The sequence below is a fragment of the Ostrea edulis genome, chromosome 7, assembly GCF_947568905.1.
Source record: "Ostrea edulis chromosome 7, xbOstEdul1.1, whole genome shotgun sequence".
Lineage (NCBI taxonomy): Eukaryota > Metazoa > Mollusca > Bivalvia > Ostreida > Ostreidae > Ostrea > Ostrea edulis.
The window spans coordinates 44329610-44356042 of record NC_079170.1 but is presented as its reverse complement, the minus strand read 5'-3'; the positions used below and the strand labels follow the sequence as shown (position 1 = coordinate 44356042).

Below are 26433 nucleotides of genomic sequence, written 5' to 3'. Positions count from 1 at the left end.
ATCTAATTTTATTCATTCGATCATGAGATACAATTAACAATTCTGCACATATTCTGGAAAATAAAAGTAGATAAGAATAAGTAATGCAAGAAAGAAATAGTATTGATACCGAAATTATTCAAGGTTGTCAAACTAATTTTGTATTCTGTAGGAAGTTATACACAACAGTTTCCTTGGTAAATGACTATGATACTGATTAAAGCAACTCACGTCGTAATCGATACCAATTTGTGATTTCAGATTTGACCCAAACGATACGTATTCGTTAGATGACATTTTGGTTGGTGTGCTTTAAATTCTATTTCTGTTTCACCAAAGCACATTTTAACCGTAATAGATTCATTGAGAAGAAAGTTATGCCCTGGGGATAGAATGTTTCCTATGAAAGAGCATCCGTCTTCATCAACATATTTCGGATTCTTTGATGTACTTGAATAAAGAGAGAGATTTCCTGCACTGCCAGCTTCATGCATTCTATACCATTTTTCCTTTTGATATTCATCCACTGTCACCAGTTGATCAATCTATATGAGCTTATTGAAAAGTAAATCGCACCATAGCTTTCCATTTTTTACAAATTTGTGTTTTTCATCATGCTCAGATGGGTCAAACTGCTTGTAAACACTTATGCCATATGTATATTTGCTCCTTCGTTGCTTAATAAGACTTGGATCATGTCCAAAAATGACTGCTCCACGCAAAACGGACCACGCTGCCTCCTGTGGTATGATAGTACGCATCTGAGGGAATTTTGACTTAATGGCGTTGCTGAGAACTGGCGACTCTGCATAGCCACCGACTAGAATGACAGTGGTTATTCCTTTTCCTGCTTCTTGTTCAAACAGGTTTGTTAAATGAAGACATATGTTTGATATTGAGTCTGTAAAGAAACATTCAGCATCTTTTGATGCTAATCTCATCTTGTCAGCAGTAAATGTAACACCCACTTGTCCTTTATTTTTCATCGATGCAGTGTTAATAGACTTCAAATCTCCGTCATTAACTGTGTTATAAGTTGTGCAAAGTCCTGGTGGAATCCTAACAGAAAACTTTATATCTGAATTGGGTTTGATTGTGCGTTTCGCAATTTCAAATTCTCTAGTAGTTTCAAAGAAAATGCTACTTTGATCTTGAAGGATTTTTTTAACGACTTTATCACCATTGATGCATTTGATAAAATTCAAGTAGCTTTCGTCAACACTCGTGCCTCCCCAATCTCCACCAGTGGCTCTTATCAGTTCTATGACGTGGTCATCTTCCAGAACCTCATGTGCAGTTGTGTCGATTGTTCCGCCTGTACAGGAATGAAAAAGACGAATGTATTTACACCGGTGTTATTATGGTCGTATAACAGTGCATAGCAAGTATATGTTCACATTTTCTTTTAAGGATTTATTTTAACATTTTTTTTATTTCAATTCTACATTTTTAAAAAAATAATCTTATTTTAACATATCGATTTCAATTCTATATGCTTGTTTTCACAATCTTATTCTAACAATTCTTGCTTCCATTTCTTTCTTTCATTCTACATTTCTGTTTGAATGATTGTATTCTAATATTTTTTAATTTTGTTTAAAATTCTTATTGTATGTTATTGTTTTAATGAACAGCGAAGATAACGAACAGTGATCAATCTCATATATCTCCTGTAATATAAAATAGAGAGTTGGGCAAACACGGATCCCTGGATATACCAGAGGTGAGATCAGGTGTTTAGGAGGTATAAGCATCCCCTGTCGACTGGTCACATCCGCTGTGAGCCCTATATCTTGATCAGGCAAACAGAATTATCCATACTCAAAATTAGTGTGCCAAGAACGGTCTAACAATCGGTAAGAAAAACGTCGGACAGCATTTGACCCGATGATAGGTTGTATTGGTAAACTAGACCATTTTAACGAATAAAGAATTTGCGAAAAACTGATTTTAAACGAGAGTGTTGCAAACCACTGTACCATAAACTAGTTTGTCAGTAGCCTGACTCGATTCAAAAACTGAACATACGCAGAACAAGCTCTTGCGTATCGAATCAGTTGAGAGATATAAGCACCATATGAAGATAACTATGGAATAGCGCTATATAAATATGGAAAGTTCACGATGGAGAAGCTTAAATTATCCCAATTGTCATAAAGTTGAGTTGTTAGTTTACCGTTAGTATCCATTTTCAGTTTAGAGTTGCCTATTCATTGTTAATTTGTAAAGTATTCAAATGGAAAAAAAATCTATTTCTAAAATTCCAGTCTGATTTTAGATGAATATTTTCACTAAAGAATATTTAATATACTTGTTAGATTTTATAAAATGTAGTATAGGAAATGGTATTTACATTAAGACATTAAGGTAATTCCATCCTTTTGTAACTTATCAATAATAATACTTGAAAGTGGAAAAATTATATCAATTTGCACTCAATATTGTTTAATTCAATTAATAACCAAAGAAAACGTGTATGTTGCCACCTTTTGTTAAGATGTCGAACATAGACATACAAAAACAGTCAACATAAAATAATCACATATTTTAGTAAAACAGAATAATAAAAAATAGATCAAAACTTCTAAAACGACAAATTCCAAATGTCAAAAGTTGAAAAAAAGCCTGCTAATTTATAAATGTGTATAAATTAATTGTGGATATCTGGGAAATCATTGTATAATAGACATAAAGTAGAGGAAATACCAGCATATGAGTTATTGCCCTTTACAACATTGTTTTTCACAATAAATAGTTGATTATCTATGGAAAATATAAACCTTTTCACTATCAATAGTTTGCCAAATTTTTCATTTTATCCAGGGAATAAGCTTTCTCTGAAAAAATATAATTCTATCGTACGGAAAATTTAAATTAATAACGATTTTTGCAAAAATCTATGACATTACACGATGATCTATCTACCTTAACCTGCTGATGTTGGACCTACTAAAGGCTTCTGAGACTGTTAATTTTGGTATTTCATGCAAGTAACTCGAAGGTATTGGAATGAGAAACACCATGTGGGTTAAATCTATCTAATTAAAACGAATTTGCATAATACAAAACAATATGTCAGACCCTATTGGTGTTGTGTGTGGAGTACTTTATCATTATTAGTAGTAGTGTTTTAGGTATTTTGCTATTTTTAATCTTGCTTATGAAATTATTCTTTACCTTGTATACTAGTATGCAGACGACAGTGCAATCTTATTCTCTTAATAAACCACAGTAAATTCAGAAACTAAATGTCTGAAAGCAATGTTCAAATTGGTTATTGACAGTCGGTATGAAATATGTCTGACAGAATTTGACCCAACGGCAGGCTGTGCTTGCACATAAGATCATTTAGTAAATTATATGGTCGTTATGAAGATGAAAGGTGAATATAACGAACAGCGATTAATCTAATAATTCCTATAAGCAATACAAAATAGAGGCAAACATGGACCCCGGGGTATATTAGAAGTGGGATCACCTAGGACGAATAAGTATCCCCTGTTGATCGGTCACATCCACCGTAAACTCCATATTTTGATCAGGTAAAAGGAGTTATCCGTAGTTAAAATTAGTGTGTCAAGTTTGCCAATTGATACAACCTATCATTGAGTCAAATGCTGTCTGACGTGTTTCATGCCGATTCTTAGAATGTTCGTAGTACATTAATTTTGACTACGGATTACTCCGTTTACCTGATGAAGATATAGTGATCATGGTGGGTGTGACCGGTCAATAGAGAATGCTTACTTCTTCTAGGCACCTGATCCTACCTCTGTTATATCCAAGGATCCATATTTATCGACCTCTCTATTTTGTATTCCTTATAGGAGTTATGTGATTGATCATTCTTCGTTATCTTCACCTTTCATAATACAGATCTTTTCTAACATTGAACTTTTTGGTTGAACCACGCCAGAGACTTTGACAGACACTGCCAAGTGATACATGTATACTCGTCAATTGATGTCCATACATATGGTACTTGAGTATATGAAATCATACTCAGTACAAATATAACAACTGGGATTTTCTTTTACAAGAACGAATGCTAAATATACGCGAGATCATTTAAAGTTACATGTACCTCCTGCGTCAACAACGACGTACTTGGATCCGGGAGCAAATGTTCGAAGTTGTTCATCATCTTTTCTCTCTACAAGAATGTGTTTCACGTATATTGCGGCTGCTTCTGGCTCCAGTACAATGGCTAGCATCTCTGAATCAATCCCAGCCTAATGTATTACAATAACACCATTAAGATACCAAATATCTGTCAATACAGTAAAAATGTGTTAATGTTTTCAATCACAATAACAGAAAAAAATATTGTCAAGTTAATATACAAAATGCACATCTCATTTCAAAGATGGTATTCATACTTTTTCTATATTGTGGACATAAGACGGATGATACCTCAATGGCCGCTAACCGCATGAAAGATTTTGCCGGATCAGACCATATTGCAGGAACAGTAATGACCCATTTGATATCGTCTAATTGAAGATCTGTATTCTGCCATCGACATTGTTCCAGGAAGGAATCCTTCATATATCTAATAGACTCAGCGAAAACCGTCAGAGATCTCATCGGTTTACCAGTTTCATCTTTAATATTTATATTTTCATTGCAAGACTAAAATGAAAAAGTCAACTAACATTAGCATCCGAACAGTGTATATCGAACTTCATTGTGTATCTTAGTGAACGGTGAAGATAACGAACAATGAATGTGAAATGTCTCAATGGTAATCAAGTCTGATTATAAATGCTACATTGAATGCATACCTTCAGAGCGTATAAACACATTTTGAATCTTCTGAAAAAGTACCATTCTTTATGATCATTGTTTTCCATTAAGTCACTATACTTGCATTCAGCATCAAAACCAAAATGGCTAAATTTCCCTTCCTTGGTGAACAGAACGCATGTAGATGTTTTGTTGTACATCATGGTACTGGAAGGATCTATCCATCTTTTTAGATAAGCCTTTGTCGGATCCCTCTTGAAATCATCTCTTGACGAAAAGGCATATCCAGAATATGTTGTTCCAAAGTCTATCGCAGCTACAAATAGTGCTTCCTTTGGCTTCAGTGCAAGAGTTAACATTTCCGGATTTATTCCAGCCTAATATATCACAATAATATCATTTCAAGAACAAAGCACCTTATCAACCGTATACGGTTGATATTGATGTTGTAACTACCATATTGTGTTTCATCATGAATTTCTCTATACAGGAGGGTGACGTTGTATATGAATGGAAAAAAGCTAGAGTTACCCCACTTTGCAAATCTGGGAATAATTTCCATTTTAATAATTATAGACCGGTATCTGTTTTACCTATCATAAGTAAAATTATGGAAAGACATGTTTTTAACACTTTTTACGAGTATTTGAATGCAAATAATCTTTTAACAGAGCATCAATCAGGTTCCAGACCAAAAGATTCTTGCGAAACTGCTTTACATAATATCATTGACAAATGGCTTGAGAACATTGATAAAAGGAAACTTACAGTTGTACTTTTTATTGATATAAGCGGCTATTGGTATTTTGCGGAACGGAACGAAACCGGTTGTGGGGTACCTTAAGGGGGAATCAACTGTAAAAAGTAGACAGTTTTAAAATGAAATACCGGACTTTAAAGTTCTAGTTATATACATAATTGTGTATACTCATGTGGCCCTATGAAAAGTAGAGGGTTGTAAAATAAAATACCGGCCTTTAAAGTTCTAGTTTTCGTATACAATTGTAGTTACTGTATAAACTATGTTTAATTTTCGATATGCATTTATTACTGATATAAAATGCACATTTTCTGCGCTGGTTCCGTTCCATTCCGCAAAATACAAATATCCGTGTGGATATTAGTATTTAACGGAACGGAACGAAACACACCGAAATTGAAGTGTTATACTACACATGCAAGTTACACATGCAAGTAGTCTCTCAAGATTTTGTCACGCATATATCAGAATTTTTCTTATGTTTGGTAATCATTTCATTCCCTGCCTCACAGTATCTATGAAATGTGCTTGCAAATTTTAAAAATATCCATGTGTTAGGTAAGATTTTGAATACTTGTGTTTCTTTGATATTGTTATGGTAACTCTCTTGTAAATTAATGTCACATTGTTTTTCCCTGTTTCTGTTGAAGCTTTCTATTTCGTCGGTTCATTAGGTGATCACTCTGAAAGTACGTAGAGTTGTCAATGAAAAAAAAAACCCGGGTCAAAGGAAAATTTTCTCCAAAAATGATAGTGGCGAATAAAAACCTCACGAAAACGGGACTGGAAATTTGCGAGGTTACTAATAAGTTGAAATAATTTCAAGCATTATCTTGTCCGTTCCGCAAAATACCAATATCCGTGTGGATATTAGTATTTAGCGGAACGGAACGATACTCCGAATTTGAAGCGTTATTCTACACCTGCAAATAGAAAGTTGTTATTCAATTATTTTCATTTAATTTAATCGCATCTTACATGTAAGACACCGAATTACGAACGGAACGAAACACATCGAAATTGAAGTATTTGCTACACATGGAAATAGTCTAATAATAATAATATTAATGATTGATAATAATATTTATTTACAAAATCAATGCTGAGTCAGAGATTGTTTAAGATGTTATGTTCACGATTTAGTTTATGTACGACTTATTTAGTATTTTGTTTTCTCCATGGCTGACACGATATGTCGCGCTCATTTTGCATCATTTCGTCACTTGATGTATCCATTATCCGGTTAAGCATTTATAGATAATTAATATAAACCTGTGTAAATGTTTATTTAAAGGTTTCACATACTTTTCTCGGCATTGTAAATGTGTCTAAAGATACACCGAGAAATACCAGATGTTGTAAAATGTATTTGTGTACGCATTTGTAACCTAGTTAGATATATTAATCACTTGCCTATTGGTTTAAAACAATATGGAATTACTCAGAATAATTACATGCATCATGTGTACATTTTCTCATTGGTGCATGCCCGTTCAATTAATTTCACATTTGTTTCTAAATGATGATCTATTTTAGTGTTTTAATATCTATCTGATATGCGCATTCTAAGGTATTCTTCAGTGTCAGTTGATTTCCGTGTAATATGTTTGTATTGTACCCTTTCACCACATTTTTGAATAAACTTAGGAAACCAGGTGTGGTTAGCTACACCGCAGTATCATTGTATTTGTAAACTATCATAGATAACACAATGTGACTATATTCAAGTCAGGTTAAGTGAAACACATTTCTGTGAAATATCGCATTGTAAAAGGGAGTTTTTAATTTACAAATTAAAGGTTTATATTTTGTTTTTAGAAAAAATCAAAGACTTTAAGTAACTTGCAATTGGCCTTTACATAATACCAAAATAATTCAAATTCACATCGTCCCGTTCCGTTTCGCTAAATACTAATATCTACACAGATATTGGTACTTTGCGGAACGGAATCAGATAATGCTAGCAATAGCAACTATTTCAACTTGTTAGTAGCCTCGCAGATTTCCAGTCTCTTTTTTGTGAGGTTTTATTTGCCACTATCACTTATGCTGAACATTGTACATAGACCCTGATTTTTTTCCCATTGACAACTCAATAACTAATAACTAATAAACCAAAGAAGAAAAAAAGCTTCAACAGAAACAGGAGAAAAACGATGTGACATTTACCAAATTTACAATACCCCCCCCCCCCCTTAAAAAAAGAAGAGATAATTCGGAGACTTAAGATACGATTAAGAAGAATGCGAATAATTGAATAACAACAGACAACTTGCTGGTGTAGAATAACACTTCAAAATCGATATTGGTATTTAGCGGAACGGAACGGAATCAGATGTTAGGAACTATTTCAACTTTTTAGTATCCCGTGGGGATCCGGGTAGAATAGATCCTCAGAACCCTTGCTTGTCGTAAGAGGCGACTAAATCGGGCGGTCCTTCGTGTGAGACCGGAAAAACCGAGGCCCCTTGTCAGAACAGATGTGGCACGATAAAGATCTCTCCCTGCTCAAAGGCCGTAACCGCTGACCATATATCTAAATTTTGCAGCCCTTTACCGGCAATGGTGATGTCTTCATATCACTAAAAAATTCTCGAGTGGGACGTTAAACAATATAACATATAAAAACAATATACAATCAACTTGTTAGTAACCTTGCAAATTTCCAGTCGCTTTTTGTTAGGTGTTTAATTTTCCACCATCATTTATCAAGACAATTTTACATTGATCCCATTTTTGTCCACTGCCAACTCCTACTACTTTCAGAGTGATCAAGTATTAAACCGAAGAAAAGGAAAGCTTCAACAGAAACTAGAGAAAACAATGTGGCATTGATTTACACCCCTCTCCCATAAAAGAAATAGAAAAGAGAGAATTAGGAGTCTAAAGATATCATTAAAGAGAATGAAAATAATTGAATAACAACAGACTACTTGCAGGTGTAGAATAACGCTTTAATTTCGATGTTTCGTTCCGTTCCGCTAAATACCAATATCCACACGGATATTGGTATTTAGCGGAACGGAACGGAACGAGATAATATTAGCAACTATTTCAACTTGTAAGTGTGACGTCGCAAATTTCACTTCTCCCCCTGTGGAGAACACGGCTGTGAACAACACCTCTCCATTCTGTCCTTCGTTCTGCTACCCTGCTTGCCTCTGTCCAGGTCTTGAATCCAATTTCATTTCTTTTTCTCTCTACTGTTCTTCTCCATGTTTCTTTAGGTTTGCCTCTCTTGAGCTTTCCTTCAGGAGGTGATTGCTTATTCTAGCGTGTTTGGCTTTGTCCATTTTCAAAACATGCCCTATTCATTTCCACCTCCTTTTCCTAACAATACTACTAATAGGCTCCATTCCTGCTCTATCCCTCACTGTCTCGTCTCGTACCTTTTGAGGCCAGTGTATTCGCAGGATCCGTCTTATGCTTTTGTGTAGGAGGATACCTTCCTATCTCGCAAATTTACAGCACTTTTTATGTGAGGTTTATATTTGCCACTATCATTTATGCCGAACGTTATATTTTGATTCCCATTTTTCCCATTGACAACTCCTTCTACTTTCAGAATAATCAACTAATAAACCGAAGAAAAGGAAAGCTTCAACAGAAACAGGAGAAAACAATGTGGCATTAATTTACAAAAAGCCCCACTGGGGGGGGGGGGGGGGGCAATAAAAGAAAAACAAAAGAGAGAATTCGGAGTTTAAGATTTCATTAAAAAGAATGAAAATAATTGAATAACAACAGAATACTTGCAGGTGTAGAATAACGCTTTAATTTCGATGTTTCGTTCCGTTCCACTAAATACTAATATCCACACGGATATTGGTATTTTGCGAAACGGAACGGAACCAGCGCATAAAATGTGCATTTTATGTCAGTAATAAATACACATCAAAATTTAAACATAGTTTATACAGTAACTACAGAAATGAACGCAGAAGAAAAGCCCATATGATTGGATACAATTGTATATGGAAACTAGAACTTTAAAGCTCGGTATTTTATTTTACAACCCTCTACTTTTCATAGGTCCACATGAGTATATACAATTATGTATATAACTAAAACTTCAAAGCACGGTATTTCATTTTCATTTTTACAACCTCTACTTGATACAGTCGATTCCCCTTAAGGTACCCCACAACCGATTTCGTTCCATTCCGTTCCGCAAAATACCAATAGTCATTTAAGCAAAGCATTTGACACAGTTAATCATGATGTATTGATGCACAAACTTTTATCTTATGGTATTTGTGGGGAAAAAACTTTTAAGTGGTTTCATTTTTTTCTACATGAAAGATCGCAATGTGTCAAATGGAAAGGGACCATCTCAAAGGAAAAAAAGATGTTACAATCGGAGTCCCTTGGGGTTCTTTATTGGGTCTTCTGTTTTTTATTCTGTTTGTAAATGACTACCCAACATGTCTCAAGCACTCTACAGTCAATATATATGCAGATGGTACCACGCAAGATGTTTCTGATAAATCCTTAGATGTGATAGAAAAAAGTTAAAGGATGATCCATGGAATGGAAGCATAAGAACAAATTGACAATAGATTTAAAGAAAACACAAAGTATTTTGATAGGAACGTCACAGAAATTATCGAAATGTAGAAGCCTTTGTATTAATGTTGGTGATTTTGTTAATAGAAAATGTCAAATGTGCCAAACTTTTAGATATTTACATCGATGAATGTCTTGCATGGTCTTATCACACATATGCCTTATGCAAAAAACTTAGTCAGAAAATAGGTGTTAAGGAGATTGAGTACTTTTATGGCAAAGGAGGCACTACTCAAAATTTAAAATACTATTGTTTTTCCTCATTTTAATTATTGTTGTACAGTATGGCAGGATACAAAAAACAAGGCAAATATTGATAGGCTTTTTAAATTACAAAAGAGGGCAGCAAGGATCATTTTACATATCAAAGTACCTCATTCAGTGTCAACAAACGGTATGATTTCAGCTTCTCCATCGTCAACTTCCCATATTTATGTAGCAATATTCCATTATTACCTGCATATGGTGTTTATATATCTCAACTGATTCGATATGCAAGAGCTTGTTCTGGGTATAGTCAACTTTTAAATCGAGGTAAGCTACTGACAAACAAGTTGATGGTACAGGGGTTTCAACAGTCTTGATTGAAGTCAGCATTTCGCAAATTCTATGGTCGTTATAACGATCTAGTTCGTCAGTACAACCTCGCATTGGGTCAAATGCTGTCTGACGTGTTTCATACCGATTGTTAAGCCGTTCTTGGCTTACTGATTTTGACTGCGGATAACTCCGTTTACTTGATCAGGATATAGGGCTCACAGCGGGTGTGACCGGTCAACAGAGGATGCTTACTCCTCCTAGGCACCTGATCCCACCTCTGGTGTGTCCAGGGGTCCGTGTCTGCCCAACTATCTATTTTGTATTGCTTATAGGAGTTATGAGATTGATCACTGTTCGTTATCTTCACCTTGCATGCTATCAAATTTCAGATGGATGCCTTTGATTGACTATTTTATTTATCGAAAAAAATATTCGTATGTTTAAAGTTTTACATTATATGACTCCAGAGTATGTATGTTTTTAGATTTGTGAATGATGTAAACACAAGAAGTACAAGACAGAGCTCTACTAATTTTATTCATGTTACAAGAGCCAAAACAGAATATTTCAGAAGATCTTTTATCATTTCAGCAAACATTTTATGGAATTCATTACTAGATTTTATAAGAAAATGCACAACTACCACATCTTTTAAATCAGCCTATCTAAAACATTATTTTGATTCTCAATGATACTCGTGTATTTATTGTCTCTTTTCATTTAGTTCTTATCTGTATGTATATAAATTGTGATATTTCCATATTTTGTGATATATGTTCTCGATATGTATATATGTCATAGACAGGACCACAATGTAAACTAGTTTATATAACTAATTGTGCAATCCTGTATAAATAAAAGATGTTATTATTATCATGAAAAATTAACAATTTCTCAGCTACGGTATTTTGTATTTATCTCTTGCGTTTTGTTCATTCAAATACCAAAGCTAAAGTGAACTATTATTCAAAGGATGTAACATTTGATTGTGACGACAAAACTACGCGAAACGACATTTAGCGAAATCCGTTTATTTTTGGTACGATCTAGTTAACTGAGATAAAATTATATCTTTTAGCATGCACTAACCGCTTTTAAAGTTTGCATATATAATAAAAATATAAATATTTTCTTCCATTAAAGGGTTTTCACTTCCTTTTCATTGAACAGGCCTATAAAGGATTTGAGGAGGCCCAAAAAATTCGGGGGGGGGGGTTGCCCCCCCCCCCCCACCAAAATTTTGAAAATCAGGACGCAAAATCCTGCATTCTGGCGCATTCTGAGGGTATTGTTTAAAATATGTGAAATTATATATCTTTTTTTCAAGTATTTCAGCAAAGTGCATAAAATATGACATTCAGTCGTCAGCATTCAAATTCAGATCTATAACAAAAAGTTTGTTTGCAATAAAAATGAATCATGATCAATTAAGTCCCAGAAAATTTTGAAAATCAGAAACGCAAAATCCTGTATTCTGGCGGCATATTTAGAAACACATGACAGTCTTAAAAAAAATCTGCAATCAATCATGCTACAGGTAAACAGTAAACTTAATTGAACGAATAACCATGCAAAATAAGTGGGAATTAATTTTATTTTTAACCTTTAGATCGCTTCGTTTGCTTGCTTTGGATTTCAAAATAGTCTTTAACTGTTCTTTTCATCACCAGTTCTTCACGTTCATCTTTTAAGTTTTTTTTATCATTGTTGTGGGTCAGCGTGGTACATTTGGGAAGATTCCCGTTCATTCAAAACGCAACATCGACTCGGAATTTACAGCCAATGAAAATCCTTCATAGATTATACACGATATTCGCAACCAATGAAAATCCGCGATACGTACCGCTTTCAACAACAAGGAAGTGATGCACCGTCTATATTTAATTAGTAAACACGGTCTATTTTAACTAATAAGTACTAGTTATTTCGATGAGAATAATAATCAACTTCAAGTTAAAAAAAAAAGATGCAATAATTTTTTTTTCAAACACGATTTGAACCGGCAACTTAGTTGTCTGAGGCGGTCAATTCGGCCGGCGGCCGGTTCCTAACGAAAACACTGCATTATAAAAAATTGTGGCGATTATTATAAAACTGCAACATTATTGTTTACGTATTTACATTGTATTTACGCTGGAAATGAACATAGAAGAGCTGTTGACCAAAGCGTCAAATAATAACCCTAACCCTTCATTTCATGCAGCCCAAGACTTATATCAACGAATTTAGATAACAAATATAACTATATATACACATATTGATTGAATGTATATTGTTTAACGTCCCTCTTGCACATATCACCTGTGTGGTGATATGTTATACGGAAGACATCAATATAAACCCGTGCTGGTCGTTCCGTGAATGGGCCGCACATTTGAAGGACGTTGATGTGTGGTAGATAAGTCTGATAGCGACGATCATAATGACATGCATTGTCCTGTGTATGATCAGTTTTGAAAACGAGGCAAGTTACTGAAAAACACCGACAAACGAATTGATGTTACAGGGGTTTCAACAGTCTCGTTTAAAGTTAATCTTTCACAAATTGTACTGTTGTTATAGTAATATAGTTTGCCAATATAACCTATAAGTACAATTGGATCAAATGCTGTCTGTCGTGTTTCATACCAATTGTTAGGCCATTCTTGGTAGACTGATGTTGACGACGGATTACTCCGTTTACCAGATAAAGATATAGTGTTCACGGAGGGTGTGACCGGTGGACAGGGGATGCTTACTCTCTTAGGCACCTGATCTCACCTTTGGTATATCTAGGGGTCCGTGTTTACCCCATTCTCTATTTTGAATTTCTTATCTTATTGATCACTGTTCGTTATTTTTACCTTTCATGTAGCTACTATATATTGCTTTTGTTTAATTGACAATGTTTTTGACGAAAATGTTATTAATTTGCTTCCCCCGATATACATTTACGCACTTGTGCATTAATAATGCATTTTAAATATGATTAAGGAATGATAATAATTTTGACGTATGCTATACGATATATGAATGTATGGATGGATGTATATTGTTTAACGTCCCTCTCGAGAATATTTCACTAATATGGAGACGTCACCATTGCCATCGAAGAGTATCAAAATTTTGTCCTATTCTCGGAGCTTAGGTCTTTGAGCAGGAAGGGATATTTATCTTGCCACCTTGGTTCTTGCGGTCTTATCCAAAGGACCACGTCATTTAGTCGTCTTTTACGACAAGCAAGGGGTACAGAGAACCTATTCAAACTCGGATCCCTAACGGGATGTTATGTAACTTGATGCATGTGGTATAATGTAACTTGGTGCAGTTTACGCTTTATAATCCGCAAAGTGGATTATAAGAAGCGTAAACTGCCCCAAGTTATATCATATCGTATAACATAGGTGAAAACTTGCTTCATTCCCTCGAAATTTGATGTAAAAGACAAAACTAAACTGAACAAGTCTTCATTTATAAAAAGAAGTAAATTAACACCTAGCAAGAGAAATCACATGCACCGCGCAATGATTCACTTAGCAACAGACTGACGAATGGTCGACCGATGACATCGCCATCTTGCTTCTTAACATAACTGGAGCGTGTACCTTTAATTAAATTTGAAAGCGCAAGGTGGTGTTTGCAACGAATCTTTATAACAGAAGATATGTGTATGTTACCTATGTAGGTCTAATGTTTACTGCGCAGCGCAATATCGGTTTTTGAGTCGCTCTCATAGAAAGTACCGGAAAGTTTTTTTTAATTTAAACCTGACATCACACAAAATACATCATGCATCAGAAAATGCTACATGATTTTTGGTTTTTAACTTTTAATTTAATTTATAGCTTATCGTTGCATATACAGCATTATTACGTATTAAACCCGACATAGAAAAGTGTTAACAAATCACAAAATGTGATCCACATGTCAATCGATTTGACGTGACGTTATCTTGTACATTTTGTAATGCATGACGCATTGTAGGCTAATATGCTTTGATTGGCGGATCAAGCAATTCCCCAAGTGAAAATATATTTCATAATGAAACAGCGAAAAGGTTTTGTTTGTTAATCAATATTAATATGATGATAAAAATGAATTAAATATCATTCATTTGTGCATATCTCTAATATTTTAAACCAATTTTATGGAGTTTGAAAATGCGGCATAAATCGGCCAAAAATGTACTTTGTTGTTATCCGTAGATACACTGTTTTCAAAATCTCTGAAATCGTGTACTGAAACACTGAGAGTATGCATTTTAAAATGAATACACATATCATTTTAAGGACGATTTTCATATTTCTAAATAATTTCATTCATACGGAATACAATGCAAAATATACCTCAGTTGCAGCTAACCGCATGAATGATTTTTCTGGGTCAGACGATATGACAGGAACAGTGATAACCCATTTTACATCATTTAGTTTGACATCTGTGTTCTGTGCCCGACATTCTTCAAGTAGGGAATCCTTCAGATATCTAATTGACTCCGAGAAGACAGTCAGAACTGTCATCGGTTTACCATTTTCATCCTCCATGACCACATCAGCATCGCTGGACTAAAATTTAAGTAGACCAAACAACACTGACTTATCTGCGATCTATAAAGAAACATTGATACATTTTAATATAAAATGTTCATATCTTTTTCAGGTATAACAAATAACACATACCGTGAGGGCGTAGAAACTCGTTTTGAATCTTTTAAAAAGGAACCATTCTTTATGTTCGTTGGTATTCATCAGTTCAGCGTATTTCACTTCGGCTTCGAAACCGAAATGTCTGAATTCCTTTTCTTTAGTAAATAGAATGCATGTAGGCGTCCTCTTGGACATCTTTCCACTGGAATGATTTAACCATTCTTTTGAATAAGCATTTGTTGGATTTCTAACGAAATCGTCTTTGGATGAGAAAGAACATTCAGAGTATGATGTTCCAAATCCTATTGCAGCAACGAAGAGGTAGCTGTCTTTCTCGCTCGATGTCATATTTAAGAGAATGGTCTCATATTCATATCTGCATGGATGAATATAAAGAAATTTACGTCTATGGCACATGTATATGAAAGTTGAAGATAACGAAGTGATCAATGTCATAACTCCTATAAGCAATGGAGTATAGATAGTTGGGCAAACACGGGTCCCTGTGCACACCAGAGGTGACATCAGGTGCCTAGGAGGAGTAAGTATTTCTTGTCGACTGGTCACACCCGGCATGAGCCTTATTTCCTGATCAAGTAAATGGAGTTATCCGCAGTGAAAATCAGTGTGCCAAGAACGGCCTAACAATCGGTATGAAACATGTCAGACAGCATTTGACCCAGTGATAGGTTGTATTGACAAACTAGATCGTTATAACGACCATAGAATTTGCGAAATGCTGACTTCAATCGAGACTGTTGAAACCGCATTATCATCAACTTGTCTCAATTTCAAAACTAACCGTAAGCAGAATAACCGCTAGCGTATCGAATCAGTTGAGAGATATAAACACCATATGCAGGTGATAATGTAATATTGCTACATATCTCTGAAGCCAATAAGCCTGTTTGTAAATGCAATGTACTTGCAATAAGCTTAAACATAAACAGTTTTATTCCAATACAGACGTACAGAACATTGAATAAATCACAATATACCGAAGAGACATTATTTGTCGAAATGCGCATCTGGTGGATCAAAATTGGTACCGTATAAGTTTTACATATAAGGAGATCGGGAGACGATGGTGTACTATTATCTTACATGTATATATAATTCCGGCTTCTCCTTAGATCAATATTGCAAACAGGCGTAATCAAATCGTGAATAAATTGAGAAATTGGAATGGCTGTGTAAGATTAAGACATTTTAGGTAGGCACGTTGCAGGGCGATTATATAGGAGTTGCTTTTATAATGTTGTGGTACTGTTTTGTCAGTAGAGAGCTGAAGGAGGTAAGGAGATGTTGCATCCGATAAAAGTATTTAAAAACAAGAGGCCCATGGGCCACATCGCTCACCTGAGAAAATAGTATTTATGTTTTAAACCCAACATGACAGGTATGACCAGAAAATCAATAGGGGGTCATACACGTTGTAAATATGTGCATTAAGTGTGTAATTATAACAATTGAATGCCCTTCAGTCAAAGATTTTTGGTGCCAAGATTAATGATATTCACCAAGTTGTTCAAAAGGAATCGACGGCGAGTTTTCTTCTTAATTTATAAATGAAGACAAAAATGAAATTATATCACTAGATTTATTTGGATGCAAAATTAACAAGAGCAGAAAAAATTGAAAATTTATCTACATTTACAAACATGTAGGTCAAAATTGTTTTTATAAAGTTATCTGATGGAACAGGTGAGCCTTTGAGTTTACAAGTGTATATAGATAGTTGTGATCAGTCCACAGGCTTACAACTGAAAAAATATTTGTTTTTTAATTTTTGGAAGTTTACCCAGTATATTTGAATGAAAAATGGAGATCAACAAAATTCAGTACATAGATGCTTTGAATAGAAATGATAATCATAAACAAGAAATTGTTTTGAAAATAAAAAATGAGCATAAATGGATTTAAGTGTATTATCCTTAAGTTTGTATCTTAACATAGAGGGTACCTTGGACATTAATATTTTTAATCAAGTGGTTGTGCATGAGCTTACAAGTATTCCAGTAAAAATTACGTGGGTGGGGTATATTGCTGGGTTTTTTTCTGTGGGTGGGGTTTTGTTTATATTTTTGTTGTAGAGGGTGGGGTTAGATGATTTAATGTTTTACTGTTAGTAAAAGGTTCCAGTGTGAAGCCCAAATGAAATTATAATGAAGTTTAATAAAATATGTATCTTCATGAAATAGAGAGTCTGATTTTTAATACTTTGTTGTTTTTCTTCAAAAAACATTAGGTGTTGATGTTATCATGGAAGTGAGAGAGTTATCTTCCAAGAAGCTGTTTAAATTAAATATTTCAATGTCAAACTTTGAACCCCTATTGTGGCCCCTCCTTACCCCCTGGGGGTATGACTTGAACAAACTTGAATTTACACTATCTGAAGATGCTTCCATATAAATATGATTAATCACAGCTTTGCTATTCTTGAGAAGAAGATTTTTAAAGATTTCCCCTATATAATTGTGTGTAAAACTTTGATCCCCACTTGGGGGCCCATCTTATCCCCGGGGGCCATGATTTGAACAAACCTGCATCTGCACTATGTCAGAAAGTTTTCATGTAAAAATCAGCTTTTCTGGATCAGTGGTTCTTGAGAAGAAGATTTTTAAAGATTTTTCCTATATATTTGTATGTAAAACTTTGATCCCCTATTGTGGCCCCATCCAACCCCCGGGACCCATGATTTGAACAAACTTGAATCTGCATTATGTCAAGAAGTTTTCATGTAAATCTCAGCTTTTCTGGCTCAGTGGTTCTTGAGAGGAAGATTTTTAAAGATTTTTCCTATATATTTGTATGTAAAACTTTGACCCCCTATTGTGGCCCCATCCAACCCCCGGAGCCCATGATTTGAACAAACTTGAATTTGCATTATGTCAGGAAGCTTTCATGTAAATCTCAGCTTTTCTGGCTCAATGGTTCTTGAGGAGAAGATTTTTAAAGATTTTTCCTATATATTTGTATGTAAAACTTTGATCCCCTATTGTGGCCCCCATCCAACCCCCGGGGGCCATGATTTGAACAAACTTGAATCTGCATTATGGCAGGAAGCTTTCATGTAAATCTCAGCTTTTCTGGGTTAGTGGTTCTTGAGAAGAAGATTTTTAAAGTTTTTCCCTATATATTTGTATGTAAAACTTTGATCCCCCCTTGTGGCCCCATCCTACCACCGGGGGCCATGATTTGAACAAACTTGAATTTGCAATATGTCAGGAAGCTTTCAGGTAAATTTCAGCTCTTCTGGCTCAGTGGTTCTTGAGAAGAAGATTTTTAAATGACCCCACCCTATTTTTGCATTTTTGTGATTATCTCCCCTTTGAAAGGGACATGGCCCTTCATTTGAACAAACTTGAAAGCCCTTCACCCAAGGATGCTTTTGGCTAAGTTAGGTTGAAATTGGCCCAGTGGTTCTGGAGAAGAAGTCGAAAATGTGAAAAGTTTATGGACAGACAGACAGACAGACGGACGCCGGACAAAATGTGATCAGAATAGCTCACTTGAACCTTCGGTTCAGGTGAGCTAAAAACTCGAAGAAGCGAAACCATAAACTCTCAGATATGTCTGTGAAGTACACGTCACACTGATGTCGTAATTATAGTTTGGGAAATCATAATGTAAATGAAGATAGATAGGTTGGTTGGTTGCATATTGTTAAACGTCCCGTTTTACTGCTGATGACCGTGGTAGTGAGAGGTCTTAACGTACCAACGCCTGTTTACGGTCCGATATATCCGTGACTGTCACTTGTAGATGCTGAGAGTTTGGCAAAGGAGCAATCACTACCTATGTTTACATCTTGGGTTTTACGTAAAACAACAGAAGCAAACCAATTATAAATGGTGAAGTGGATGACTACATGATGGATTGAAAAGATAAGTCTTGATAACATTGCCACTGTCATGAGTCTAAGTCTAGAAGTCGATAGAATAAAAGAGAGGTCGATTTTTCTATCATTGAAAATTGTTGAAAAACGTTTCCATCCATTCTGGTCAGTAATGCTTGAAATAGAAATTTACTATTTTAGACAGGTGCATGCCTCTAAGGCATTTTCAAATATTCCTTTCTATTTAATACATGTACAATGGAATATGTATCTGCATTAATTTAGTCACTTAGAGAGGCAGTGAAAAACACTAATAACATTGAACCACGTATCAAATTTTTGTTGATTTTAAGTTGTATATATACATGTTATCTAGAACAAACATCTGCGCTGACATCTCTCTACCTATCTATAGTTTTCATGATCACAGTTATTTCACAAAACTATTACTGCTCTTTTTCCATCTTGCATTCAGCAATATTCAAATGATTGCAGAATGCTTAAAAGAAATGAAATAAAGTAGGTCACCAAGTTGTCATGAACATTCGAAATCTTTTAAAACAATAAAAATGACTCAACAACAGTGAAGAAATTTAATTACAGTATGGAGATAAATCCAGCTGAATATTTGTTACATGTACAACTGCGGTGTAATATCTCAATTGTTCAGCGTATCTAATTTCTACTTGATTTTTTAAAAGATGTTAACATTGAAATTAAGGAAAAGAAATGGGAAGAAAATAACTTTCAGTTTTAATCTTAGGAATCATTGATCTAATGAAATAATCAATAAATGCTTTACATACCAGTATTAACGTGTCCTTTTTACTGCATAGCAGAAAGGTTTTAAAGAATCGAAAACAATCTAGTCAGTCAATTGAACCCTCTTATCAATTATTATCAGCCCAAAATTATCAACCCAATATTTTATCTACTAATGTTAACTTAATACTTCGTCAATGTCAACTTACAAAGAGAAATATGATACTTTGCACCGGCGAACAATTCGTCATGGCTACAATCTTCCGTCAAAAGTGTTTTTAAATGAAAAAATTCGCCAGATAAACCCAAATACAAATTCTAAAAATACGATAAGATCTTTCGTCCATCCGTCAAATATAAATCTTCCGGAATTATCTAAACTTATTACGTGTTGTTTCTACATCATGAAGCACGTCACATCCATGCCGTCTGTAAATTTAGGTAAACGTTCATGTGAACAAAGATGGGTCGAAAGGAAAACAATAATCAAACGACCGGAAAACACACATTTCTGCGCTTTATGGTGCATATATTGTTAAACACAAACAGTTTAAGATTGTCGTGTATGAAGCAAAGTGTTGTATGAAAAGGCGAATATAATGAACAATGATATATCACATACATTGTAACTCCTATAAGTAATACAAAATATAGAGTTGGGCAAACACGGACCCCTGGATAAATCATAGGTGGGACCAGGTGCCTTGGCAGATAAAACATCCCTGTCGATCGGTGAGACCCTCCATGGGCCCTATATCATGATCAGGTTAACGAGGTAATCAGCAGTCATAATAAGTGTGCCAAGAATGGTCTTACAGTTGAAATGAAACAATTCAGATAACATTGGACCCAATAACAGGTTGTATTGGCAAACAACATCGTTATAACGACCATGGAATTTCCAAAATGCTGCCTTTAAGCGATACTTTTGAAACTCTTGTATCATCAAGTCGTTTGTCAATACCTTTCTTGATTTGAAAACTGATCATAGGCAGAACAAGCTCTTGAAGATTGAATCAGTTGATATATATAAACACCATATGCCGTTGATAATGACACTTTGCTTAATAAATATGGGAAGTTGACAATGGAGAAGCTGAAATCATCCCATTTTTCATAAAGTTGAGTTGTTAGTTTGTCGTTAAAACCTATTTTAAATAAAAATATCTAAGTACGAAATTGATGTGGAACACAGTTTGTAGACAGTTTTCTAAAACACAATGAGGAAATTCTATACACACTGAGGAAATTAAGGAAACTTACCACGATCATAGCGACCAAATGAGTTGGTGTTTGTGATGCTAGGACACAACCGTGGACAGTAAAGCAAAACAGAATGAAAATATATTTTATGAAATTAAGAGCAAAAATACATGAAAATGGATACAAGAAACGGGGAGTGAAGAAGGCGATAAAAATTCATTAAAATGTTAATGGGCATAGGTGGAATAGTCATCTTCAGTTATGAAAGTAAGGTGATTTTCCGACAAGCTACCTGTGTCAGAGTCTGGTGAAAATAAGAGAAGAGTATCTGCAGGTCTGCATTTGGCAGCCATCAAAAGGTAAATATAATAATAAAGCAAAATTATCCGAAGAACCAGATATGTCTGAAACTCACTAGAACCCAAAACTCTTAATGAAGCATTTGGTCAATTGCATGCAAATCAAAACTAATTAAGAGTGTTTTGGCGGTATTAATATCACATGTCATTTAGATTGCGTGGTTAGGCCCGCCTCATTAGGGATGAACCTTTTTCCAGATGAGTCTTGAAATCGTAAGAAATAATTTTGATTACATCTTGATCACTAGTATTCCTCAGATGACTAGTACATTCTTCTTTGATTAAACTCTTGAAAACTGACAGGTTGTGAGGACTCTGTATATGTAGGTATTGGAAGCTGTTAGTAGGCGAATGTTTAATCACTGGCTATCTTTGTGAATAGTAGTGTCCAGGAATTGACACTGGTGTGATATACTTTTATAGACCAATTTCAAATATTTGTGACCAGAGTTCCCTATGTCGAAAAAATCCTTAATTTCATTTCGACTTTCATTAGATAAAATAGCACTGTCATTTATAAATCTGCCGTAATAATTAAAATTGCCGGCATATTGACTCAAAAAGGCTCTAAAACTAGAAATTCTCACATACACTTTGCATGTTTGTAAATGTTCCGGACACTGCTTATGTCATTTAGGCAAAACTTTCTCATAATTCAACTTTCTAATTCATGGGGGTATGGATTGCCTTTCTTAAATACCTTTATAACATTTTAATAGTTAAGCGTAAACAGGATAGTTCCAGATGGAATATGAAGAAACAAACCCTCTCTTGCCCCCACACCACGTTGTTATGCTACGCATTGTATCTATTTCATATTTCAATATATTTTTCTTGATAATGATGGTCGCTTGACGGGTTTTATTCAAATTACTTCAACTTAAACTTAAAACCTCCATCCTACCCTACCGACAATGTTGCATGATTATCACATTGACGATAAAACATAATTGAAATAGTTATGGTTTACATAATTTCCGTACACATGATTAATAATGTATAGATCTAAAACGAAAGACTTGCAGATTATGTGTATATCCAATCTAATTAGAACAAGAGGTATGGTGAGCAATGCTCACTAAGAATACCCCCCGCTTACCCCAATCTCCCAAAGGGTGTTGTTAATAGGTATACATTACCTCTTTCCTGAGTGTAAAAATATGGTAAGCCTTTGTAGAAAAAATGGAAGATATAGTCCGAACACAAATCCATGGTATAAACCTATAATTTTGACCTTGAGATCAAAGGTGAAGATCATAAAGAGGTCATGAATGTACATGACACATAGTCTATGTCTTATGGTATGAATATGTAAAAACCCTATAATCAATTTTGACCTTTAGGTCAAAGTTCAAGGCCATATAGAGGTCATTAAGGTACCCGACACATCGTCGCATGGTGATACACTCATGTGTCAAATATGGTATGCATATGTCAAAGAACAAAGAAGTCATGGCCCTGGCAAGAATCGATTGTAAAAACCTTTAATTTGGACATCGAGGTCAAGGTCATATGGAGCTTTTGATGTCAAAGATCAAGGTCATATAAAGGTCATGAAGGTACTCGGCACATCGTTTCATTGTGATCCACCTGTGTGCCAAATATGGTATGCCTATGTCAAAGAACAAAGAAGTTATGGCCCGGACAAGAATCTGCACAGACGGACAGACAGAGTCATTCCTATATACCCTTATATACCCCCAGAACTTCGTTCGGGGGTATAATTAGACCGGTACATCCTTTCTTCTACGATACGCTTCAATACAAGATCTAACAACTCCCCGTACGAGGTCATCTCAGTATTATCAGAGCGTCGCTTAGAAAAATTTTGGTACGCTCTCGTTCTATCGGAACTAAGCACCTTTCCTGAAGCGTCACGATAAATACGATGAAACAAATAAAACATGGTCAATGGCTATCTAGCCTGCAGTTGATCGAGTAATGATTTACCTAAACCAGTCAGTAACACTGCCATGTAAACCTTACTATCAATGATACTCTGCAAAATGTCCAGCTGTTGAGGCTTCTATTGTATGTTTAGCGAATCCGTAGCCTTCACAATGAGCACAGCCATTTTTGAATGCCGTCCGACAATCAAATATCATACACCTTCTCATTGATCGATCCGTGATGTCATTGGCTAATATATTTCGAGTGAGGGCCATGCTGATATGACCTCATACGGAAAGTTGTTACATGTAGATCGTTTATTGAAGCTTATCGTAGAGGAGCGGATTTACAAGTCTAATTTTAATTAGATAAATATTCACGCCCTTCTACTTTCGACCTGTTCTTAGAGGTTGAAGTTAAGACTGAGCGATACTTTGTATTGGCGAATTTAAAACGGAGCGAAACCGTCTGCAAGTGTAGAAAGGCGAACATAACGTGGAACGGAAATATCCCTGGCTTATGTATCAATAGTCCTAAAACACACACTGTATGGACCGGCTCTAAAAATACCGTAAAGACGTTTTATTACCCAACAATAATGTAATCTCCATTGAGGGAATACTAAATTCACCCTGTTAGATATATGTTTTAAATGTTGAATTGCATAATGCCTAAGGTAGATTATGATCCAAAATTAGTAAAGATTAAATCCATTCTAAATCAATGGGGGAAAAGACATTTGACCCCTATTTGCAAGAGTACAGCTATTAAAATATAAGTTCTATTCCTGTTGAATAATAGCTTGATGTCTATTCCCAACCTGTCTGTGTTAAATTTTAAAGAATTAGAAATACTGTTCTTTTCAATGGTTTGGGATGGTTCAACTCATAGAGTAAAACGGACATCCTTATTAAGAAATATGATAATGGAGGTCTAAAGATGATTAATCTAAAATCTTTCTTAGCATCAATAATATTACTTCGGATACGGCATCTTATTTCTACAAACAGGAGATTGTATAACTTAATACCTGGCTTTGAAGGGAATAGGTTCATATCTTTTGAGATTGACTCTGTCAAATTTCTCTTGAAATCCTTAAAAATAACTTTTGGATAGATGTATTCAAATCCTGGGATGAACTACGAAATGTTTGAACATAATCAAATGCCACTGCATATACACCTTTATTTTATAATCCTATGATTCATATAAATATAGGTGGGTTCCCATGGTTATAATAGGTCCTCAGTACCCCTTGCTTGTCGTAAGAGGCGACTAAATGGGGCGGTTTTTCGGATAAGACCACAAAACCGAGGTCCCGTGTCACAGCAGGTATGACACGATAGAGAACCCTCCCTACTCAATAGCCATAAGCGCCGAGCATAGACCTAACTTTTGCAGCCCTTCACAGGCAGTGGTGACGTTTCCATGTGAATGAAATATTCTCGAGAGGGACGTAAAACAATATTATATCGATCAATCAATCTTCAGATACTGAACGCAAGGCGGTGTATACCTGAACTGCCGCTGTCCTCACAAAAGATGTTGCCGGGTCTGACCATATGGCAGGTTCAGTGGTAATACATTTGGCATCATCTACTTTGATGTATGTGTTCAGTCCCCGACAATCGCAAGTAGAGAATCCTTCAGATATCTAATTGACGCAGAAAAGAGAGCTGGCATCGATTTTCCTGTTTCAACCGCAATGACCAGCTGGACTAAAATATAGCATGGACCATATCTTTCACCTGAGGCATTTTATCCCTGCTCTTCTTTAGCTGTTGTGATCTTTAAAAGAGTGGAGTTTTAATCTTTTTCCTTAGGTAAATTTTGATCCCATGCAGTAGTTTCAATTATGATTAAGGGTTACTCTTATAGGGAATACAAAGTTAAGACTTAGGCTAACACTGACCCCTAGATATACTAGGGGTGGAATCAGTTGCCTGGGAGGAGTAAGCATCATTGTTGATTCCGTAATCAAAATCAGTGTGTAAAGAACGGCCTGTCAATTGATATGAATCACATCAGACACGCTCTCGTATTTCAATTCAGTTGAGAGAAATAAACACTATATGCAAGTGATATGATGCAAGTGATAATGGAATATTGATACATATATATAGGAAGTCGACGATGAAGAAGCTGACATTTTCTTCCCATTTGTCATAAAGTTGAGTTGTTATTTTACCTCTAACATATAGTTTCAAAATTATGTAAGTGTGAAGCAAATGTGGAAAACTTTGTGGTGTCATTATTTCGAATTCACTGGCATATAAATGACAATACATATAGAATTTTGCTTTCTGAGCCTGAAGAGGTTTGGCCCAATCTGACATCATTTTGTATACTGAAATATATAGAGAGAAACAACTTTTTCTGCCTTAGACCATGTACGCTGGCGTGGAGCATCTTAACTTAAATACATGTTTTAAAAATTTCAAATGTATACGTTCAATGTCGTCAAGGTTTTCATGTACCCGTATTTCAAAACCTTATACATGTAGTAAAACTGGTACTACAACTTTATCAAAATGATCAAAATCGCAGTCACCCGGTAACGTAATTTGTCTAATTGGCCTAATGATTCCATACATGGCTTTTTATTTCAGAAAAAGGAATATATGTCAAAAAATACAATGCCTAAATGTTTGAATTCTTTAACATTTTGCTTAACTTATTATTGTTATAAGATTGTGTTTTAACATAGAAACCTAGGGAAATATTGGGATTTTTGTTTTGTCAACATTCACTCTCAATTTCTATTGTGAACAAATATCTGAAATTCACTCAGTGCATGATGTATTTCATCAGCAAATTCAACCATAATAAAAGTATCATCTGCATCAAGAAGAACTAGGAGTACATTAGTAATTCATTCTCAATGGTACTAGTAATACTTTGTAAACCTGCTACATTCTTATCCAATATTTCTTCTAGATCATTTATATATATGGACAATAACAATTTTATGTAACATTTTCTCCCTAACTTACTCCAAAATTACAGCTGACAAGATCTATCGACATGCCATGCATTTTTAACCTTAACTTACTATCTTTGTACTTATCAAAGATGTATCAGTCTCACCACCATTGTCTTTTTCAGAATAAAACACGATGTAAATGTATGGGTTTATTGTATGGAATATATTGGCCACAGTGGTCA

General features: G+C 35.0%; 1 protein-coding gene across 2 annotated transcripts; it reads right to left on the bottom strand.

Moving 5' to 3' along the window:
• Positions 1 to 19933, bottom strand: LOC125656204 (heat shock 70 kDa protein 12A-like). 2 transcript variants are annotated; one of them, XM_048886798.2, is made up of 7 exons: positions 19861 to 19933; positions 15250 to 15592; positions 14917 to 15135; positions 4764 to 5102; positions 4393 to 4611; positions 4064 to 4211; positions 1 to 1294 (listed from the first exon to the last, which is right to left on the bottom strand). In XM_048886798.2, exons 2-7 carry the CDS (start codon positions 15562 to 15564, stop codon positions 525 to 527), a joined length of 2010 nt encoding a protein of 669 aa, XP_048742755.2. In that variant the 5' UTR covers positions 15565 to 15592; positions 19861 to 19933; the 3' UTR covers positions 1 to 524. The 2 variants fall into 2 exon arrangements, with proteins under 2 accessions (XP_048742755.2, XP_048742757.2); XM_048886800.2 differs by having other exon boundaries at positions 1133 to 1294; positions 4087 to 4211.
• Positions 19934 to 26433: the final 6500 nt, after the last annotated feature.

What these genes read in the sequence shown, in the direction of transcription:
- LOC125656204 (XM_048886798.2), bottom strand. Translation starts at nt 15,564, where the DNA reads ATGACATCGAGCGAGAAAGACAGCTACCTCTTCGTTGCTGCAATAGGA. An exon ending in CGAGTTTCTACGCCCTCACG is followed by an intron (nt 15,136 to 15,249) that starts GTATGTGTTATT and finishes CTTAAATTTTAG; the next exon opens with TCCAGCGATGCTGATGTGGT. An exon ending in TGCGGTTAGCGGCCATTGAG is followed by an intron (nt 4,212 to 4,392) that starts GTATCATCCGTC and finishes GTAATACATTAG; the next exon opens with GCTGGGATTGATTCAGAGAT.